Genomic DNA, 23,330 nt, shown 5'->3' with positions numbered 1-23,330 from the left:
TTTGGACAAACCGAACATGAAGAGGAAGTCCGGGCTGTAGCTGATCCCTGACTTCCTCTTCATGTTCAATTCGACATGAGAATGGGACACTGACGCCGGCACCTATTGGGCTCCGAAATCACATTTTGCAACAGCAGCATGGAAGTGCAGACACCGCGGGAATAGCACCAGCACAGGAGTGGGAGTATAGGCTTTTTTATTTTAACGTGGCCCAAGAGTGGGGAATGACAAGAAGTTGTCTCAGTAGTGGACAACTTCTTTAATGTCACATTCTTGATTTCTGCAACATCTGTCATCATGAAAGACATTATTAGATTTATAACATGATCTATACAACAGGATAGATTCACATGTACTGTATAAGTAATGTAATGTTCACTAACTTTGAAAAAAAATTTCCAACATTTTTCATAGAAGAACATGTTGGTAAAACATGAAAGCTCATTTCAACCAACTCACTCTCATCCCTCTCATTTTTTTTCTGTCTGTCTGTCTGTCTATCTCTCTGTCTATTGTAGGAATGCCACTCTGAGGTAGGCACAGGTATCAAAGTTCTTAGTGAAATTTGAAGATTTATTAAACGTCATAAATCTTCAAATGAAAACTAAAGACATACTGATAGGGAATTTAGATTGTGACAGTGATGACAATGTCTGTAAAGAGCTGTAGAATTATTGGCACTATAAAAATGAGTAAAATAAATAAAATGACCTTTCAGTGGCAAAACAATCTAATATATAAAGCTGAATGTGTGTGTATGTGTGTGTGTGTCCGGGATTGGCATCTGCACCGTCGCAGCTACAGCCACAAAATTTTGCACAGTCACACGTCTGGACCCCGAGAGCGTCATAAGCTATGTTGTGAGGCGAAATTTTAAACCCGCGCTTTCCAATTCACCAAACAATTTTGCCCCTATCTACATAATGGGTAAAAAGTGAAAGGAAAAGTGTTGGAGGCAAATTGACAGCTGCCAGATGTGAACAAGGGGGACTTAAAGAATGAGAGCGATGGCGCCAAAGAGTATATACCATACAGTTGCTAAGATGGGGCCCCAACATTGGATACTCACCACACACGGGGATATGAACACACACACAAAATGCGCCACACACTACCACGTGCTTGAATACATATACCACCCTCAGCATACATTTCACCACACATACAGCAACCTCGCCACATAAAAGTCGAAACACAAAAGTCACCGCTCAAGACTCGCCACGTGCAAAATTCGCCACATGCAAAACTCGCCACATGCAAAACTAGGCTCACGCAAAACTCGCCACACGTGCAAAACTCACCTCATGGGATACTCACCACATGCAAAACTTGCACACGTGGAAAAATTGATACATGCACAAAAGTTGCAACACATGCAGAAGTTGCCTCACACAAAACTTGCACATACTCAAAACGCACCACACATAAATAAAACTCGCCAAGCGCAAAACTCACCATGCGCAAAACTTGCTGCACACAACTTGCTACACTAACCTGTCACATGCAACTCGACACACAAAAAGTTGCTACACGCATGTCGCCACACAAAACTCATCTCACAAAAGTCGCTACATGCATGTCGCCACACGCAACTCAACACACACAACTTGACACATGAAACTCTCCCTAAAACACACACAAGTCTGGTATTATCCTTCAAAAATAAAAATCTGATTAATAAGCAGACAAACTACAAGAGCAACAAATGTACCATATAGGAAATACGGCAGCAGTCAGTTACATGACCTGTCTATTATGTATATGTGTGAGGTAATATATACTGCCATGGGGGAGGGCTTCCTGTTGGCTGGGGATTTATCAGGCTGCCAATTTAGCTTACAAATACTGAGGTAAAAATACTGACCAAATAACGTGTGAACGAGGTCTAATACAGGAGGAGATGACATACAGCAGGTATATACTATATAGAGGGGAGATGACATACAGGTATATACTATATACAGGAGATGACATACAGGTATATACTATATACAGAAGAGATGACATTCAGGTATATACTATATACAGGAGGAGATGACACATAGGTATATACAATATACAGGAGGAGATGACATATAGCAGGTATATACTATTTACAGGGGAGATGACATACAGGTATATACAGGAGAGATGACATACAGGTATATACTATATACAGGAGATGACATACAGGTGTATACTATATACTGTATAAGGGAGATGACAAACATGTATATACTGAGGGGAAAATGAGAGGTGTGAGGTGAAAATGAAAAGGTGTGAGTGCAAAATGAGTGTAGTGAGGGAAAATAGTGGAGTGATCAGAAAATGACAGATGTGATGTCGAAATTACAAGTGTTAGAGGGGAATGAGAGGAGTGGGGGGGAATGAGAGGAGTGAGGGGAAAATAAGAGGAGTGAGGGGGAAAATGAGGTGTGAGGGAGAAAATGAGAGATGTGAGGGGGAAAATGAGAGATGTGAGGGGGAAAATGAAAGATGTGAGGGGGAAAATGAGAGGCGTTATGGGAAAATAAGAGAAATGAGGAGCTATAACTAACCACACATATTTACTATGCCCAGGCAATGCCGGGCTCTTCAGCTAGTTTAACATAAAGTAAAACAGTCTCTCAGAGGTATGGACTCCTCTTGTTTACAGAGGTCTCTATGCTTAGTCACTCTTAGCTGTAACTGACCAAGATAACACTAGTGTTTTCACCTCTACTACCAGACAATAAGAGAGACAGCTCAGCAAGCTTTTAAATGGGCTGAAAAGCCTGGATAGGAAAATGGGAATGTGCAATCCCGCCCAGCTCTTCCAGTCGTTCCTAAAACCCGGACCCAAAATCCAGGCCTATTAAAAAAAATTTCTCTGCACTATTTGTGCTGTACTGGGGCATTCGTATCTGAATCCTACATCACTGAGGCTAAAGGCTAGCCACCTCGGTGACACATACCTCCCATTCAGTGCTTGTCTGGCTGCAACCATATACACAGTCATGGCCAAAAGTATTGAAACCCCTGCAATTCTGTCAGATAATACTCAGTTTCTTCCTGAAAATTATTGCAAACACAAATTCTTTGGTATTATTATCTTCATTTAATTTGTCTTAAATGAAAAATCACAAAAAAATTGTCCTAAAGCCAAATTGGATATAATTCCACACCAAACATAAAAAAGGGGTGGACAAAAGTATTGGCGCTGTTCGAAAAATCATGTGATGCTTCTCTAATTTGTGTAATTAACAGCACCTGTAACTTACCTGTGGCACCTAACAGGTGTTGGTAATAACTAAATCACACTTGTAGCCAGTTGACATGGATTAAAGTTGACTCAACCTTTGTCCTGTGTCCTGGTGTGTACCACATTGAGCATGGAGAAAAGAAAGAAGACCAAAGAACTGTATGAGGACTTGAGAAACCAAATTGTGAGGAAGCATGAGCAATCTCAAGGCTACAAGTCCATCTCCAAAGACCTGAATGTTCCTGTGTCTACCGTGTGCAGTGTCATCAAGAAGTTTAAAGCCCATGGCACTGTGGCTAACCTCCCTAGATGTGGACGGAAAAGAAAAATTGACAAGAGATTTCAACGCAAGATTGTGCGGATGTTGGATAAAGAACCTCAACTAACATCCAAACAAGTTCACGCTGCCCTGCAGTCCAAGGGTACAACAGTGTCAACCCCTACTATCCGTCAGCATCTGAATGAAAAGGGACTGTATGGTAGGAGACCCAAGAAGACCCTACTTCTTACCCTGAGACATAAAAAAGCCAGGCTGGAGTTTGCCAAAACTTACCTGAAAAAGCCTAAAACGTTTTGGAAGAATGTTCTCTGGTCAGATGAGACAAAAGTAGAGCTTTTTGGGCAAAGGCATCAACATAGAGTTTACATGAGAAAAAAAGAGGCATTCAAAGAAAAGAACACGGTCCCTACAGTCAAACATGGCGGAGGTTCCCTGATGTTTTGGAGTTGCTTTGCTGCCTCTGGCACTGGACTGCTTGACCGTGTGCATGGCATTATGAAGTCTGAAGACTACCAACAAATTTTGCAGCATAATGTAGGGCCCAGTATGAGAAAGCTGGGTCTCTCTCAGAGATCAAGGGTCTTCCAGCAGGACAATGACCCAAAACACACTTCAAAAAGCACTAGAAAATGGTTTGAGAGAAAGCACTGGAGACTTCTAAAGGTGGTCAGCAATGAGTCCAGACCTGAATCCCATAGAACACCTGTGGAGAGATCTAAAAATGGCAGTTTGGAGAAGGCACTCTTCAAATATCAGGGACCTGGAGCAGTTTGCCAAAGAAGAATGGTCTAAAATTCCAGCAGAGCATTGTAAGAAACTCATTGATGGTTACCAGAAGCAGTTGGTCGCAGTTATTTTGGCTAAAGGCTGTGTAACCAAGTATTAGGGCTCATTTCCACTTGCAAGAGAAAAAACGGTCCGTAATCTGGACCGAAAAAACGGATGTAGAGTATGCGATTGTCATGCGAGTGCAATGCGATTTTTAATCGCACCATCCGTTTTACATCCGTATGACATCCGTATGCAATCCGTTTTTTTTTTCTCTGCAACTATTTTTATACAGTCATTTACTGGACCATTTACAGTGTTCTATGCCACAGAATGGTAATGTATCCGTAAAAAACGGACGGAATACGGATGGTCCGTATTCCATGCATTTTTTTTCACGCACCCATTGACTTGCATTGGCGAGTCTCGGCCGAGACTCGCAGCAAATCGCAGCATGCTGCGATTTTTTTCTCAGTCCGATTTCGGCTGAGAAAAAAATCGCAAATGAAAATGCACCTATTGAATAACATTGGTCCGAGTGCAATCCGATTTTTTATCGGATTGCACTCGTCCGTTTTCCTCGTAAGTGGAAATGAGCCCTTAGGCTGAGGGTGCCAATACTTTTGTCTGGCCCATTTTTGGAGTTTTGTGTGAAATGATCAATGTTTTGCTTTTTCCTTCATTGTCTTTTGTTTTTTTTCATTTAAGACAAATTAAATGAAGATAATAATACCAAAGAATTTGTGTTTGCAATCATTTTCAGGAAGAAACTGAGTATTATCTGACAGAATTGCAGGGGTGTCAATACTTTTGGCCATGACTGTATACATATACATAGGAGAGCATTTGCAAAATAGTTACTGTCTTTATTTGTCTTTTCATTTGACAGGTATTATCAATATGAGTTTTCCTCTATCTGATCAACCTGTGTTTGGAGAGTGGCTGATTTTTGCAGAGACACATGGCCATGTATTTAACAGATCATTTTCAGTCCAGAAGTATGGTGAGTTTTGACATCTTATGTCAGTTTATTACTAATAGCAATTATAGACAATATATATTTGGATTAGTAGTGACCATTCCAGCACATTCTGGGGTTCGCAAATGCTGTCCACCAAAGGTCTGAGCATTATGTTCAAGGGAGTCTGTCAGCAGGTTTTTGCTATGTAATCAGAATGCAGCGTTATGTTGTGGCAAAGACCCTGATTCCAACAATGTTTCACTTACTGGGATTCTTGCCGCAATTCTTATAAAATCAGTGGTTTTTTTTGCTGTAGATCTAGCAGTTATCTGAATGCTGAGCCCTTTGTAACCTGCCCACAACCCTGATTGGCAACTTTTTGTGTACACTGTGCATAGGCAAAAAGCTGCTAATCAGTGGTGAGATTTGGGTTACAGAGAGCAGGAGCACAAGGTGGCACAAGACAACTAGTCTTCTCCTGCTGATAAAGCACTGATTTTATTGAAACTACAGCAAGCAGCCCAGTATGTGACACATTGCTGGAAAAAGGGTTTCTGCCCCTAAATCATGATGCTCTCAGATTACATGAAAAACCTGCTGACTGATTCCCTTTAACTGTGGCTGGGATAAGTGAGGATTGCTCACTCAGAGGTTGTGTGGTCTAACAAAATCACAAAACACCCTACTTTTTTCATGGAATGTAAAAAAATAATAGGTTAATGAAAGCTTCCACAATGCTACATCTCTAAATATCCTTTCATTAATTGTTTAAAGATTAATAATAACTGTAATTACATTTGTATATATGTATTCTACTTCTTTAATCTATTTTATCTATTGTAGTACTTCCAAAGTTTGAGCTGGTTATAAGTCCTCCTTCCTTTATTCGAGATATAAATGTTTGTGAAAAAGGAAAAGTCCTGGCCAGGTACAGTAAGTGACATTGTAGTCAAATTCATTTTCTAAAAAAATCCTTTTTCTGCTCTTTTTTAACATTTTTTTCATGTTACAGGTTGTCTCTTACTGCATCCTTAAATTTAGTTATAGCCATGATGAAAATCTTTATTGCAACAATTGGGCCTGAACCAAAAGTGTCGATGTCACAGCATAAATTGTTTTGTAAACTAGATGACATTTAATCAAATTAGTTAATTTTATATTCTAGATATACATTTGGGAAGCCTGTGAATGGATTACTAACAATCAATATGACTGTGACGGGTGTGGGGTATTACAGATATGAGATTGGACACCAGATGCTTAAATCTATGGAGGTAAGAGAAGAACACACACAGCAGGCTTTGTGGGGGAAACAACATGGTAATCACACATTCCTCTGCATAATCACAAAGGAGAGGGCTCCAAGGATGTAAGAGGGGGAGCAGTACAGTAATGAAGCTGTGCAGCTGTATGAGACCTAGTGAGGGCAGCAGCATCCTAGATACACAGACCTCACATCTAGCATGTATTCTAGGAGAGACATTTCCACATGACAAAAGTCTAATAGAATCTAGGAGCAGATTGCAAACTGCATATCAAGGATACTGAATATGAAACTCGTAATGGAGATTGCTGCCTGACATTAAATGCAACATTTTAATTTAAGATAACAACTAATATACAGCGGGTGAAATAAGTATAGAATATGGCAACAATTTTCTAAGTAAATATATTTGTAAAGATGCTATTATTATTATTATTATTTATTTATATAGCACCATTAATTCCATGGTGCTGTACATGAGAAGGGGTTACATCAAAATACAAATAACACTTACAGTAAACAAAACTAACAATGACAGACTTGTACAGTGGGAAGAGGACTCTGCCCTTGCGGGCTTACATTCTACAGGATTATGGGGAAGTAAACAGTAGGTCGAGGGTTGCAGTAGCTCCAATGGTGTTGAGGTGGCCGTGTGGTTGTTACAGGCTGTAAGCTTCTTTGAAGAGGTGGGTTTTCAGGTTTCTTTTGAAGGATCCAAATGTGGTGGATAACCGGACGTGTTGGGGCACAGAATTCCAGAGGATGGGCGATATTCAGGAGAAGTCTTGGAGGCGATTGGGTGAGGAGCGAATAAGCGTGGAGGAGAGAAGGAGGTCTTGGGAGGACCGGAGATTACGTGAGGGAAGATATTGAGAGATTAGTTTGGAAATATACAGAGGAGAAAGGTTATGGATGGCTTTGAAGGTCAGTGTTAGTAGTTTAAACTGGATATGCTGGGAAATTGGGAGCCAGTGAATGGATTTGCAAAGAGGGGAAGCAGGAGTGTAGCAAGGAGAGAGATTAATTAGTTGGGCAGCAGAGTTAAGGATGGACTGGAGGGGTGCGATAGTGTTAGAAGGTAGACAACAGAGGAGGATGTTGCAGTAGTCGAGGTGGGAGATGATTAGGGCATGCACAAGCATTTTGGTAGAGTGAGGGTTGAGGAAAGGACGGATTCTGAAAATATTTTTGAGCTGGAGGCGACAGGAGGTGGCGAGAGCTTGGATGTGCGGTTTGAAGGACAGGGCAGAGTCCAGGGTTACTCCTAGACAGCGGATTTTGGGGACAGGGGAAAGTGTGATTTCATTTATTTTGATAGATAGATCAGGTAGGGAAGATATGCGAGATGGAGGAAAGATAATGAGTTCAGATTTGTCCACATTGAGCTTGAGGAAGCGAGAGGAGAAGAAGGAGGATATGGCTGATGGACACTCCTGGATTCTGGAGAGCAGAGAGGTGACATCTGGGAAAGAGAGGTAGATCTGAGTGTCATCAGCATATAGATGGTACTGGAAGCCATAGGACCTTATGAATTGTCCCAGGCCGAGTGTATAGATTGAGAAGAGTAAGGGCCCAAGGACAGAGCCTTGAGGGACACTAACAGAGAGGGGGTGAGATGAAGAGGTGATATGGGAGTAGGAATGTGCGGTTGGTGAGGTATGAGGAGATCCAAGATAGGGCAAGGTCTTTGACCCCAAAGGAAGAGAGGATCTGTAGTAGGAGGCAGTGGTCAACTGTGTCGAAGGCAGAGGACAGGTCTAGAAGGAGGAGTATAGAGAATTGTCTGTTAGCTTTGGCTGTAAGTTGTTAGTAATTTTGGTCAGGGCAGTCTCAGTGGAATGTTGGAGACGGAAGCCAGATTGTAGATTGTTGAAGAGAGAGTTAGATGCAAAGTGAGAGGAAAGTTCAGCATGGGTGTGCCGCTCAAGGAGTTTGGATGCAAATGGGAGCAAAAATATGGGGCGATAGCTGGACATAGTGCTTGGGTCTAGGGATGGCTTTTTGAGGATAGGTGTGATTGTGGCATGTTTGAAAGCAGTGGGGAAGGTACCAGAAGTTAGTAATAGGTTGAAGAGATGGGTTACGGATGGCATTAGTGTGGTGGTGAGGTTGGGGAGGAGGTGGGATGGGGTAAAGTGCACAAGTGGTGAGGTGTGCTTTTGAGAGAAGATGAACAAGCTCCCCTTCAGTGATTTTGGAGAGGGAAGTTATGGGGTTTGGGCATTGTTCTGGTATACAAAGGGGTTGTGGTGGTTTGACAACAAAGATTTGCCTTGTTTGGTCGATCTTATTTTTGAAGTGCTTGTCAAAGTCCTCGGCAACGATTTGGAAACTCGGAGGGGGGAATTGGCATGAAATTCTCACTAGATGTTGATAAGAACCCATCCAATTCACGCAAGCAAAGTAATCAAACCATAGATGTCCATAAGTTAAGTTATGTCTAATAATGAGAAATGACACAGGAAAAAACCATTGCAGGCATGAGGAAAGAGGGCTGCAAAAAGCCATGAAAACTCATGACACCAACTGAAGTCTATCAGTAATTAGAAAGCAATGATGCCACTTAGGGAAAAATAATATCAGCTGGTTCAACTGATGGCCTAAAAAAAGGCATCTCATTACCAAAGTGCCACACAAGAAACATCTCATGATAGGTAAAACCAGTGAGCTGTTTCAAGACCTTTGCAACCTTAATGTTGCAAAACATACTAACAGCATTGGTTACAGAATAATTTTTAAACTACTGAAGAATCCAGCGAGCACTGTTGGGGCCATAATCCGTAAGTGAAAAGAAGATTATTGTTACAGCAATGCTGGCGCCCCTGCATTTGTTATTTTCTTCCCCTTGCAGGAACACAGGCATGTGCACTCACCTGTCCACGCTCCCTTGGCATCTGTTCCCTCCCAGGACCTGCGCATGGCATTCAGGGCTTCTGAGAGTGTGCTTAGGGTGCCTCTTAAAAGGCCAGCACGTGTTGCTAAAAACGTTCGCAGCCGATAGCTGGGAGACAGCTAGGTTATAAGGCATCCTCCCTTATTGCGAGGTGCCTTAGCAACTTTAGTGATTTAGTATGCATCCTGCTAACTAGTTGTTAGGTTCCCTTACCCGTGCTCTTTGAACCTGTCCACCCCATCCGTCCTGTCTACTACTGTTCCAGTCGTCCTGCTTAACCCATACCCGAATTCGTCCAGCCTGTGTCTAGTCCTGATTGTGATCCGCCTGACCCACAGCTGTGCTGCTAACATCACCTGCCCAGTCTGAACTTGCACCTGTGAACCTGCATCTGTTTTCCAGTACCAGTGGCCGTCCCTTGTTCCATACCAGTTCCTGGCCAGTCATGCTTCCTTGTCCCCCTTGGGAGTCAGCTGTCTCAGCTCCATGGGTCCATCCTGGAGTAACATAGTAACATAGTTATTAAGGTTGAAGGAAGACTTTAAGTCCATCCAGTTCAACCCATAGCCTAACCTAACATGCCCTAACATGTTGATCCAGAGGAAGGCAAAAAGAAACCCATGTGGCAAAGAGTAAGCTCCATATTGGGGAAAAAAATTCCTTCCCGACTCCACATACGGCAATCAGACTAGTTCCCTGGATCAACACCCTATCAAGGAATCTAGTATATATAACCCGTAACATTATACTTTTCAAGAAAGGCATCCAGTCCCCTCTTAAATTTAAGTAATGAATCACTCATTACAACATCATACGGCAGAGAGTTCCATAGTCTCACTGCTCTTACAGTAAAGAATCTGCGTCTGTTATTATGCTTAAACCTTTTTTCCTCCAGACGTAGAGGATGCCCCCTTGTCCCTGTCTCAGGTCTATAATTAAAAAGATCATCAGAAAGGTCTTTGTACTGTCCCCTCATATATTTACACATTAAAATAAGATCACCCCTTAGCCTTCGTTTTTCCAAACTAAATAGCCCTAAGTGTAATAATCTATCTTGGTATTGCAGACCCCCCAGTCCTCTAATAACCTTGGTCGCTCTTCTCTGCACCCGCTCTAGTTCAGCTATGTCTTTCTTGTACAGCGGAGACCAGAGCTATACACAGTATTCTAAGTGTGGTTGAACTAGTGACCTGTATAGAGGTAAAATTATGTTCTCCTCATGATCATCTATGCCTCTTTTAATGCATCCCATTATTTTATTTGCCTTTGTAGCAGCTGCCTGACACTGGCCACTAAATGTGAGTTTGTCATCCACTTATACTCCCAGGTCTTTTTCATTGATGGTTTTGCCCACAGTTTTAGAATTAAGCACATAGTTATACATCTTATTACTTCTACCCAAGTGCATGACTTTACATTTATCCCCATTAAAGCTCATTTGCCCTTTATCAGCCCAAGCTTCTAGTGTCATGGTTCCCAATGGCAAGGGAACGTAAAAAACACATAAGTAACGAACGAGCTCTCGGGTGATGGAAACTCGAGTTGACCGTGAGCTAAATCTACCACACAACTAACAGTAGCCAGGGAGCATACCTACGGCTTCCTATATGCCACGCGCCAGCCGGAGGACTAACTACCCCTGGTAGAGGAAGAAACAGACCTGGCTTACCTCTAGGGAAATACCCCAAAAGATGATAGCAGCCCCCCACATGTAATAACGGTGAATTAAGAGGAAAAGACATACACAGTATGAAAGTAGATTTAGCAAAGAGAGGTCCACTTACTAGATAGCAGAAGGATACAAAAGAGGACTTCACGGTCAACTGAAAACCCTTTCAAAAACCATCCTGAAATTACTTTAAGACTCCTGTGTCAACTCATGACACAGGAGTGGCAATTTCAGCCCGCAAGAGCTTCCAGCTACAGAGAATTACAAAAACTGCAAACTGGACAAAAGGTACAAAACAAAAGGACAAAGTCCACTTAGCTGATCAGCAGACTAGTAGCAGGAACATGCAACCGAAGGCTCTGGTTACAATGATGACCGGCAAGGAAATGACCGGAGAGCAAGGCTAAATAGGAAACTCCCAAACACTGATGGAAGCAGGTGAACAGAAGAAGCAAAGTGCAAACAAGTCACCAGTACCACCAGCAACCACCAGGGGAGCCCAAAAAGCGGATACACAACAGTACCCTCCCCTTAAGGAGGGGGCACCGAACCCTCACAAGAACCGCCAGGGCGATCTGGATGAGCCCTATGAAAGGCACGAACCAAATCCGAGGCATGAACATCAGAGGCAGTTACCCAAGAATTATCTTCCTGACCATAGCCTTTCCATTTAACCAGATATTGAAGTCTCCGTCTGGAAATACGGGAGTCCAAGATCTTCTCCACGACGTACTCCAATTCACCCTCCACCAGCACAGGAGCAGGAGGTTCAGTAGAAGGAACCACCGGTACCTCATATCTCCGCAACAACGACCAATGGAACACATTATGGATAGCAAAAGATGCCGGGAGGTCCAAACGAAAGGAAACAGGGTTAAGAATCTCCAAAATCCTATAAGGACCGATGAACCGAGGCTTAAATTTGGGAGAAGAAACCCTCATAGGGACAAAACGGGAAGACAACCACACCAAGTCCCCAACGCGAAGGTGGGGACCAACACGACGACGACGGTTAGCAAACTGCTGAGTCCTCTCCTGGGACAATTCCAAATTATCCACCACTTGTCCCCAAATCCGATGCAACCGATCCACCACCGCATCCACTCCAGGACAATCCGAAGATTCAACCTGACCAGATGAAAAACGCGGATGAAACCCTGAATTGCAAAAGAAAGGAGAAACCAAAGTGGCAGAACTAGCCCGATTATTAAGAGCAAACTCCGCCAACGGCAGAAAGGCAACCCAATCATCCTGATCCGCAGACACAAAACACCTCAAATAAGTCTCCAAAGTTTGATTAGTTCGCTCCGTCTGGCCATTGGTCTGAGGATGGAATGCAGACGAAAAGGACAAATCAATGCCCAACCTGGCACAGACTGCCCGCCAAAATCTAGACACGAACTGGGTACCCCTGTCAGAAACGATGTTTTCCGGAATACCATGCAGGCGAACCACATTTTGAAAAAACAGAGGGACCAACTCAGATGAGGAAGGCAACTTAGGCAATGGCACCAAATGAACCATTTTAGAAAAATGGTCACACACCACCCAGATGACAGACATCTTCTGAGAAACAGGGAGATCCGAGATAAAGTCCATAGAGATGTGCGTCCAAGGCCTCTTCGGAATAGGCAAGGGCAACAACAACCCACTAGCCCTAGAACAACAAGGCTTGGCCCGAGCACACACATTGCAAGACTGCACAAAAACACGCACATCTCGAGACAGGGAAGGCCACCAGAAGGATCTAGCCACCAAATCTCTGGTGCCAAAAATTCCCGGATGACCTGCCAGAGTAGAAGAATGAACTTCCGAGATGACTCTAGTGGTCCACTCATCAGGAACAAACAGTCTACCAGACGGACAACGATCAGGTCTATCCGCCTGAAATTCTTGCAAAGCACGTCGCAAATCTGGAGAGACAGCAGACAAAACCACTCCATCCTTAAGGACACCAGCAGGTTCAGAATTCCCAGGAGAGTCAGGCTCAAAACTCCTAGAAAGAGCATCTGCTTTCACATTCCTAGAACCCGGTAAGTACGAGACCACAAAATTAAACCGGGAAAAGAACAACGACCAACGTGCCTGTCTAGGATTCAGGCGCCTGGCAGACTCCAAATAAATTAAATTCTTGTGATCAGTCAAAACTACCACCTGATGTCTGGCACCCTCAAGCCAATGACGCCACTCCTCAAATGCCCACTTCATGGCCAAAAGCTCCCGATTACCAAATTTTCGCGAAAAGAACGCACAAGGTCTCATCACTGAGCAGTCGGAACTTTTCTGCGACAAAACCGCCCCCGCTCCGATCTCGGAAGCATCGACCTCCACCTGAAAGGGAAGAGAAACATCAGGCTGACGCAACACAGGGGCAGACAAAAAGCGGCGCTTAAGCTCCCGAAAGGCCTCCACGGCAGCAGGGGACCAATTAGCAACATCAGCACCCTTTTTAGTCAAATCCGTCAGAGGTTTAGCAACGCCAGAAAAACCAGCTATAAATCGACGATAAAAATTAGCAAAGCCCAAGAATTTCTGGAGACTCTTCAGAGAAGTAGGCTGCGTCCAGTCGTAAATAGCCCGAACCTTGACAGGGTCCATCTCAATAGAAGAAGGGGAAAAAATATACCCCAAAAATGAAATTTTTTGAACCCCAAAAACACACTTTGAACCCTTTACACACAAAGAATTCTCCCGCAAAACCTGAAAAACCCTCCTGACCTGCTGAACATGAGACTCCCAGTCATCAGAAAAAATCAAAATATCATCCAAGTACACAATCATAAATTTATCCAAATATTCCCGGAAAATATCATGCATTAAGGACTGAAAGACAGAAGGTGCATTAGAAAGGCCGAAAGGCATTACCAAATACTCAAAATGGCCCCCAGGCGTATTAAATGCGGTCTTCCACTCATCCCCCTGCCTAATTCGCACCAAATTATACGCCCCACGAAGATCAATCTTAGAGAACCACCTAGCCCCCCTTATGCGAGCAAACAAATCAGTCAGCAAAGGCAACGGATACTGATATTTGACTGTAATTTTATTCAGGAGACGATAATCAATACAAGGCCTCAGAGAGCCATCCTTTTTAGAGACAAAGAAAAAACCGGCTCCTAAAGGTGATGAAGAAGGACGAATATGTCCCTTTTCCAGGGACTCCTTAATATACTCGCGCATAGCAGCATGTTCAGGTACAGATAGGTTAAACAAACGACCCTTTGGAAATTTACTGCCAGGAATCAGATCTATGGCGCAATCACAATCCCTGTGAGGAGGGAGTGAACCAACCTTAGGCTCTTCAAAAATATCACGATAATCAGACAAAAATGCCGGAATCTCAGATGGAATAGATGACAAAATGGACACCATAGGAGTGTCCCCATGAGCCCCCCGACATCCCCAGCTTAACACAGACATAGCCTTCCAGTCAAGGACTGGGTTATGAGACTGTAACCATGGTAATCCAAGCACCAAAACATCATGTAAATTGTACAACACAAGGAAGCGAATCACCTCCTGATGGTCTGGAGTCATACGCATAGTCACTTGCGTCCAGAACTGTGGTTTATTACAAGCCAAAGGTGTAGAATCAATACCCTTCAGAGGTATAGGGACTTCCAGAGGCTCTAAATCAAACCCACAGCGCCTGGCAAAGGACCAGTCCATAAGACTCAGAGCGGCGCCCGAGTCCACATAGGCATCCACGGTAATAACTGATAATGAACAAATCAAGGTTACAGACAAAATAAATTTGGACTGTAAAGTGCCAATTGAAAAGGACTTGTCAACCTTCCTAGTACGCTTAGAGCATGCCGATATAACATGAGCAGAATCACCACAATAGAAGCATAACCCATTTTTACGCCTATAATTCTGCCGCTCACTTCTGGACATAACTCTGTCACATTGCATTTTCTCTGGCGTCTCTTCAGAAGATACCGCCAAATGGTGCACGGGTTTGCGCTCCCGCAAACGCCGATCAATCTGAATTGCCATTGTCATGGACTCATTCAGACCTGTAGGCGCAGGGAACCCAACCATAACATCTTTAACGGCATCAGAAAGGCCCTCTCTGAAATTTGCCGCTAAGGCGCACTCATTCCACTGAGTAAGCACAGACCACCTACGAAATTTTTGGCAGTATATCTCCGCTTCATCTTGCCCTTGAGATAGGGCTATCAAAGCTTTTTCAGCTTGAATCTCCAAATTAGGTTCCTCATAAAGCAACCCTAAAGCCAGGAAAAACGCATCCACATTGAGCAACGCAGGATCCCCTGGTGCCAATGAAAATGCCCAATTTTGAGGGTCACCTCGCAGCAAAGAGATTACAATCTTAACCTGCTGGACAGGATCTCCTGAGGAGTGAGGTCTGAGAGAAAGGAATAATTTACAATTATATTTGAAATTCAAAAACCGAGATCTATCTCCGGAAAACACCTCTGGTGTAGGGATTTTAGGTTCAGAAATAGGAGCATGTATAACAAAATCTTGTAAATTTTGAACCTTCGTAGCAAGATTATTTAAACCTGCAGCCAAACTCTGGACATCCATGTTAAACAGCTAAGGTCAGAGCCATTCAAGGGTTAAGAGGAGGTAAGAAGCAGCTAGACAGCAATTAAGGGCTAGGCAGCAAAACTCTGAGGGAAAGAAAAAAATTTTTTCCCTTCAACACTTCTTTTTCTCCTGCTTCAGCCCAAACAATTAACACTTTGTAGGCCGGTCATACTGTCATGTGTTGTGGATTCTGTTTGTGGGCTCCCTCTGGTGGTTACTGCTGGTACTGGGTGACTTTGGTGGGTTGCGGCCTTTGGTTTCCACCTGTTCATCAGTGGCTGGGTGTTTCCTATTTTACCTGGCCTTTCTGTCATTTCCCTTGCCGGCTATCAATGTATTCAGATGTGCTCTGTTTGGTTCCTGCCTACCTGCTCCCAGATCTTTCAGGATAAGCTAAGTGCTGATTTTCAGTTGTTTGGTTTTTTTTGTCCAGCTTGCTTATTATGTCTCTATGCTAGCTGGTAGCTCTAGTGGACTGAGGTTCTCCCCATGTGCCATGAGTTGGCACATGGGTTCTTGTAATCTCAGGATGGTTTTTTTGATTAGGGTTTTTTGCTGACCGCTCAGTCCCCTTTTGTATCGTTCTGCTTTCTAGTTTACAGCGGGCCTCAATTTGCTAAAACTATATATATCATCTCTATGTGTGTGCCTTCCTCTCATTTCACCGTCAATACATGTGGGGGGCAACTATATCTTTTGGGGTTCATTCCGCTGGAGGCAAGTGAGGTCTTTATTTTCTCTGCAGTGCTAGTTAGCTCTTAGGCTGGTGCGTGGCGTCTAGAACCAACGTAGGCACGCTCCCTGGCTATCTCTAGTTGCGTTTGTCAGGCGTAGGGCAGCGGTCAGCCCAGGTTCCATCACCCTAGAGCTAGTCCGTAATATATTTGTACTTTGCTTGTCCTGTGCTATCCCTAGGCATTGGGATTCATGACAGTATAGCCGGCCCACAAAGTGTTAATTGTTTGGGCTGAAGCAGGAGAAAGAGAAGTGTTTAAGGGAAATTTTTTTTTTTTTTTTCCCTTCAGAGTTTTGCTGCCTAGCCCTTAATTGCTGTCTAGCTGCTTCTTACCTCCTCTTAACCCTTGAATGGCTCTGATCTTAGCTGTTTAACATGGATGTCCAGAGTTTGGCTTCCAGCCTGAGTAATCTCGCGGCAAAAGTTCAAAACATACAGGATTTTGTTGTTCACACTCCCATGTCTGAACCTAGAATTCCTATTCCGGAGTTCTTTTCTGGAGATAGATCTACCTTCCTGAATTTCAGGAACAATTGTAAATTGTTTCTTTCTTTAAAATCTCGCTCCTCTGGAGACCCTGCTCAACAGGTCAAGATTGTTATATCTTTCCTGCGGGGCGACCCTCAGAATTGGGCATTTGCATTGGCACCAGGGGATCCTGCATTGCTCAGTGTGGATGCGTTTTTTCTGGCATTGGGATTGCTCTATGAAGAACCTAACCTGGAGATTCAGGCTGAAAAGGCTTTATTAGCCCTCTCTCAGGGGCATGATGAAGCGGAGATATATTGTCAGAAGTTTCGGAAATGGTCGGTGCTTACTCAGTGGAATGAGTGCGCCCTGGCTGCAAACTTCAGAAATGGTCTTTCTGAGGCCATTAAGGATATTATGGTGGGGTTCCCTATGCCTACAGGTCTGAATGAGTCTATGGCTATGGCCATTCAGATTGATCGGCGTTTACGGGAGCGCAAACCCGTGCACCAGTTGGCGGTGTCTTCTGAACAGGCACCTGAGACTATGCAATGTGATAGAATTCAGTCCAGAAGTGAACGGCAAAATTATAGGCGGAAAAATGGATTGTGTTTCTATTGTGGTGATTCAGCTCATGTTATATCAGCATGCTCTAAACGCACAAAAAGGGTTGATAAATCTTTTGCCATTGGTACTCTGCAGCCTAAGTTCATTTTGTCTGTGACTCTGATTTTTTCACTGTCTTCCATTTCCGTCGATGCCTATGTGGATTCGGGCGCTGCCCTGAGTCTTATGGATTGGTCATTTGCTAAACGCTGCGGTTTTAGTCTGGAACCTCTGGAAGTTCCTATTCCTCTGAAGGGAATTGACTCTACACCATTGGCTATGAATAAACCGCAGTATTGGACACAAGTGACCATGCGCATGACTCCCGTTCATCAGGAGGTGATTCGCTTCCTTGTACTGTATAATTTACATGATGTACTAGTGCTTGGTCTGCCATGGTTACAAACTCATAATCCTGTCCTGGACTGGAAAACAATGTCTGTGTTAAGCTGGGGATGTCAGGGGGTTCATGATGATGCACCTCCGATTTCAATCGCTTCATCTACTCCTTCTGAGATCCCTGCGTTTTTGTCTGACTATAGGGATGTTTTTGAGGAGCCTAAGCTCAATTCGCTCCCTCCGCATAGAGATTGTGACTGTGCTATAGAATTGATTCCTGGCAGTAAGTTCCCTAAGGGTCGTTTATTTAATCTGTCACTGCCAGAGCATACTGCTATGCGGAATTATATTAAGGAGTCCTTGGAAAAGGGACATATTCGTCCATCTTCGTCCCCTCTGGGAGCAGGTTTTTTTTTTGTGGCAAAAAAAGATGGTTCCCTGAGGCCTTGTATAGATTATCGCCTTCTGAATAAGATTACAGTCAAGTATCAGTATCCATTGCCATTATTGACTGATTTGTTTGCTCGCATTAAGGGGGCTAGGTGGTTCACTAAGATAGATCTTCGCGGTGCGTATAATCTGGTGCGGATAAAACAGGGTGATGAGTGGAAAACCGCATTTAATACGCCTGAGGGCCATTTTGAGTATTTGGTAATGCCTTTTGGACTCTCCAATGCTCCGTCAGTCTTTCAGTCCTTTATGCACAATATTTTCCGTGAATATCTGGATAAGTTTATGATTGTGTATTTGGATGATATTTTGGTGTTTTCTGATGACTGGGAGTCTCATGTTCTACAGGTCAGGAAGGTGTTTCAGGTTCTGCGGGCCAATTCTCTGTTTGTGAAGGGCTCAAAGTGTCTCTTCGGAGTCCAGAAGATTTCTTTTTTGGGGTACATTTTTTCTCCTTCTACTATTGAGATGGATCCCGTCAAGGTTCAGGCGATTTGTGACTGGACACAACCTACATCTGTTAAGAGCCTTCAGAAGTTCTTGGGGTTTGCTAATTTTTATCGTTGGTTCATTGCTAATTTTTCCAGTATTGTTAAATCGTTGACTGATTTGACTAAAAAGGGTGCTGATGTTGCTGATTGGTCTCCTGCGGCCGTGGAGGCCTTTCAGGAACTTAAGCGCCGGTTTTCTTCTGCTCCTGTGTTGTGTCAACCAGATGTTTCACTTCCTTTTCAGGTTGAGGTTGATGCTTCCGAGATTGGAGCGGGGGCGGTTTTGTCACAGAGAAGTTCTAATGGCTCGGTGATGAAGCCATGTGCATTCTTCTCTAGAAAATTCTCGCCCGCCGAGCGCAATTATGATGTGGGTAATCGGGAGCTTTTGGCCATGAAGTGGGCATTTGAGGAGTGGCGTCATTGGCTTGAGGGTGCTAAACATCGTGTGGTGGTCTTGACTGATCACAAGAATCTCATTTACCTTGAGTCTGACAGGCGTTTGAATCCTAGACAGGCTCGTTGGTCGTTGTTTTTTTCTCGTTTCAATTTCGTGGTTTCATACCTGCCAGGTTCAAAGAATGTTAAGGCAGATGCTCTTTCCAGGAGTTTTGTGCCTGACTCTCCTGGAGACTCTGGGCCTACTGGTATCCTTAGGGATGGGGTAATATTGTCCGCCGTATCCCCAGACTTGCGACGTGCATTGCAGGAGTTTCAGGTGGATAAACCGGATCGTTGTCCACCAGAAAGACTGTTTGTTCCGGATGATTGGACCAGTAGAGTCATCTCCGAGGTCCATTCTTCTGTGTTGGCTGGTCATCCTGGAATATTTGGTACTAGAGACTTGGTGGCCAGGTCTTTTTGGTGGCCTTCCTTGTCTAGGGATGTGCGTACCTTTGTGCAGTCTTGTGAAGTGTGTGCTCGAGCTAAGCCTTGCTGTTCTCGGGCCAGTGGGTTGTTGTTATCCTTGCCCATCCCGAAGAGGCCTTGGACGCACATTTCCATGGATTTTATTTCTGATCTCCCGGTTTCACAGAAAATGTCCGTTATCTGGGTTGTGTGTGACCGCTTTTCTAAGATGGTTCATTTGGTGCCCTTGCCTAAGTTGCCTTCCTCCTCTGAGTTGGTCCCTTTATTTTTTCAGAACGTGGTTCGTTTGCATGGGATTCCGGAGAATATCGTTTCTGACAGGGGATCCCAGTTTGTGTCTAGATTTTGGCGGACGTTTTGTGCCAAGATGGGCATTGATTTGTCTTTCTCGTCTGCATTCCATCCTCAGACGAATGGCCAGACGGAGCGAACTAATCAGACCTTGGAAACTTATTTGAGGTGTTTTGTTTCTGCTGATCAAGATGACTGGGTTGCTTTTTTGCCACTGGCCGAATTTGCTCTTAATAATCGGGCTAGTTCGGCCACGTTGGTCTCTCCTTTTTTTTGTAATTCGGGGTTTCATCCTCGTTTTTCCTCTGGTCAGGTGGAGCCTTCGGATTGTCCTGGAGTGGACGTGGTGGTGGACAGGCTACATCAGATTTGGAATCAGGTGGTGGACAATTTGAAGTTATCTCAGGAGAAGACTCAGCAGTTTGCTAATCGCCGTCGCCGCGTGGGTCCCCGACTTCGTGTTGGGGATTTGGTGTGGTTGTCTTCTCGTTTTGTCCCTATGAAGGTCTCTTCTCCTAAGTTCAAGCCTCGGTTCATCGGTCCTTATAGGATCTCGGAGATTCTTAACCCTGTATCTTTTCGTTTGGATCTCCCAGCATTGTTTGCTATTCATAATGTGTTCCATCGGTCGTTGTTGCGGAGGTATGAGGTGCCCGTTGTTCCTTCGGTTGAGCCTCCTGCTCCGGTGCTGGTGGAGGGAGAATTGGAGTATGTTGTTGAGAAGATCTTGGATTCTCGTGTTTCCAGACGCAAACTCCAGTATTTGGTTAAGTGGAAGGGTTATGGTCAGGAGGATAATTCCTGGGTGGTCGCCTCCGATGTTCATGCGACTGATTTGGTCCGCGCCTTCCATAGAGCTCACCCTGATCGCCCTGGGGGTTCTCGTGAGGGTTCGGTGACCCCTCCTCAAGGGGGGGGTACTGTTGTGGATTCTGTTTGTGGGCTCCCTCTGGTGGTTACTGCTGGTACTGGGTGACTTTGGTGGGTTGCGGCCTTTGGTTTCCACCTGTCCATCAGTGGCTGGGTGTTTCCTATTTTACCTGGCCTTTCTGTCATTTCCCTTGCCGGCTATCAATGTATTCAGATGTGCTCTGTTTGGTTCCTGCCTACCTGCTCCCAGATCTTTCAGGATAAGCTAAGTGCTGATTTTCAGTTGTTTGGTTTTTTTGTCCAGCTTGCTTATTATGTCTCTATGCTAGCTGGTAGCTCTAGTGGACTGAGGTTCTCCCCATGTGCCATGAGTTGGCACATGGGTTCTTGTAATCTCAGGATGGTTTTTTTGATTAGGGTTTTTTGCTGACCGCTCAGTCCCCTTTTTTATCGTTCTGCTTTCTAGTTTACAGCGGGCCTCAATTTGCTAAAACTATATATATCATCTCTATGTGTGTGCCTTCCTCTCATTTCACCGTCAATACATGTGGGGGGCAACTATATCTTTTGGGGTTCATTCCGCTGGAGGCAAGTGAGGTCTTTATTTTCTCTGCAGTGCTAGTTAGCTCTTAGGCTGGTGCGTGGCGTCTAGAACCAACGTAGGCACGCTCCCTGGCTATCTCTAGTTGCGTTTGTCAGGCGTAGGGCAGCGGTCAGCCCAGGTTCCATCACCCTAGAGCTCGTCCGTAATATATTTGTACTTTGCTTGTCCTGTGCTATCCCTAGCCATTGGGATTCATGACAGTCATGGTTCCCAATGGCAAGGGAACGTAAAAAACACATAAGTAACGAACGAGCTCTCGGGTGATGGAAACTCGAGTTGACCGTGAGCTAAATCTACCACACAACTAACAGTAGCCAGGGAGCATACCTACGGCTTCCTATATGCCACGCGCCAGCCGGAGGACTAACTACGCCTGGTAGAGGAAGAAACAGACCTGGCTTACCTCTAGGGAAATACCCCAAAAGATGATAGCAGCCCCCCACATGTAATAACGGTGAATTAAGAGGAAAAGACATACACAGTATGAAAGTAGATTTAGCAAAGAGAGGTCCACTTACTAGATAGCAGAAGGATACAAAAGAGGACTTCACGGTCAACTGAAAACCCTTTCAAAAACCATCCTGAAATTACTTTAAGACTCCTGTGTCAACTCATGACACAGGAGTGGCAATTTCAGCCCGCAAGAGCTTCCAGCTACAGAGAATTACAAAAACTGCAAACTGGACAAAAGGTACAAAACAAAAGGACAAAGTCCACTTAGCTGATCAGCAGACTAGTAGCAGGAACATGCAACCGAAGGCTCTGGTTACAATGATGACCGGCAAGGAAATGACTGGAGAGCAAGGCTAAATAGGAAACTCCCAAACACTGATGGAAGCAGGTGAACAGAAGAAGCAAAGTGCAAACAAGTCACCAGTACCACCAGCAACCACCAGGGGAGCCCAAAAAGCGGATACACAACATTCTAGATTACATAAATCATCCTATAATATAAAATTGTCCTCCTCTGTATTGATTACCCTGCAGAGTTTAGTGTCATCTGCAAATATTGAAATTCTACTCTGTATGCCCCCTACAAGGTCATTAATAAATATGTTAAAAAGAAAAGGGCCCAATACTGACCCCTGTGGTACCCCACTGCTAACCGCGACCCAGTCCGAGTGTGCTCCATTAATAACCACCCTTTGTTTCCTATCCCTGAGCCAGCTCTTAAACCACTTACACATATTTTCCCCTATCCCCATTATTCTCATTTTATGTGTCAACCTTTTGTGTGGCACCGTATCAAAAGCTTTTGAAAAGTCCATATGCACTAAGTCCACTGGGTTCCCTTGGTCCAGTCCGGAACTAACCTCTTCATAGAAATTGATCAGATTAGTCTGACAGGAATGGTCCCCAGTAAACCAATGTTGATATTGGGTCATGAGGTTATTCCTCTTCAGAAACTCCAGTATAGCATCCCTTAGAATGCCCTCCAGGATTTTACCCACAGTAGAGGTTAAGCTTACTGGCCTATAATTTCCGAGTTCAGTTTTTGTCCCCTTTTTGAATATTGGCACCACATTTGCTATACGCCAGTCCTGTGGTACAGACCCTGTTATTATGGAGTCTTTAAAGATTAAAAATAATGGTCTATCAATGACTGTACTTAATTCCTGAAGTACTCTGGGCTGTATCCCATCCGGGCCCAGAGATTTGTAAATTTTAGTGATTTTTAGATGCCGCCGTACTTCCTGCTGGGTTAAGCAGGTGACACTTAATGGGGAATTTTTGTTATCACTGATCATATTGTCTGCCATGGAATTTTCTTGTGTAAACACTGATGAAAAAAAGTCATTTAGCATATTGGCTTTTTCCTCATCCTCATCCACCATTTTACCCAGACTATTTTTAAGGGGGCCAACACTAAATTTTTTTAGTTTCTTACTATTTACGTAGTTAAAGAATATTTTGGGATTATTTTTACTCTCTCTGGCAATGAGTCTCTCTGTCTCAATCTTTGCTGCCTTGATTTGCTTTTTACAGAATTTAT

At 44.0% G+C, this 23,330-nt stretch overlaps 1 protein-coding gene across 2 annotated transcripts in view; it reads left to right on the top strand.

Annotated features, from left to right (window-relative positions):
• Positions 1-23,330, top strand: part of CPAMD8 (C3 and PZP like alpha-2-macroglobulin domain containing 8) — a 500,517-nt gene that overhangs the window by 218,385 nt on the left and 258,802 nt on the right. For both annotated transcript variants that reach the window (XM_077253153.1, XM_077253145.1), the window contains exons 8-10: positions 5,158-5,271; positions 6,073-6,157; positions 6,395-6,503. In XM_077253153.1, coding sequence (XP_077109268.1) covers positions 5,158-5,271; positions 6,073-6,157; positions 6,395-6,503 — 308 coding nt within the window. The remainder of the gene's footprint in view (positions 1-5,157; positions 5,272-6,072; positions 6,158-6,394; positions 6,504-23,330) is intronic.

Source organism: Ranitomeya variabilis, chromosome 1 (genome assembly GCF_051348905.1).
Source record: "Ranitomeya variabilis isolate aRanVar5 chromosome 1, aRanVar5.hap1, whole genome shotgun sequence".
NCBI lineage: Eukaryota > Metazoa > Chordata > Amphibia > Anura > Dendrobatidae > Ranitomeya > Ranitomeya variabilis.
This window is presented reverse-complemented; position numbering and strand designations above follow the sequence as displayed.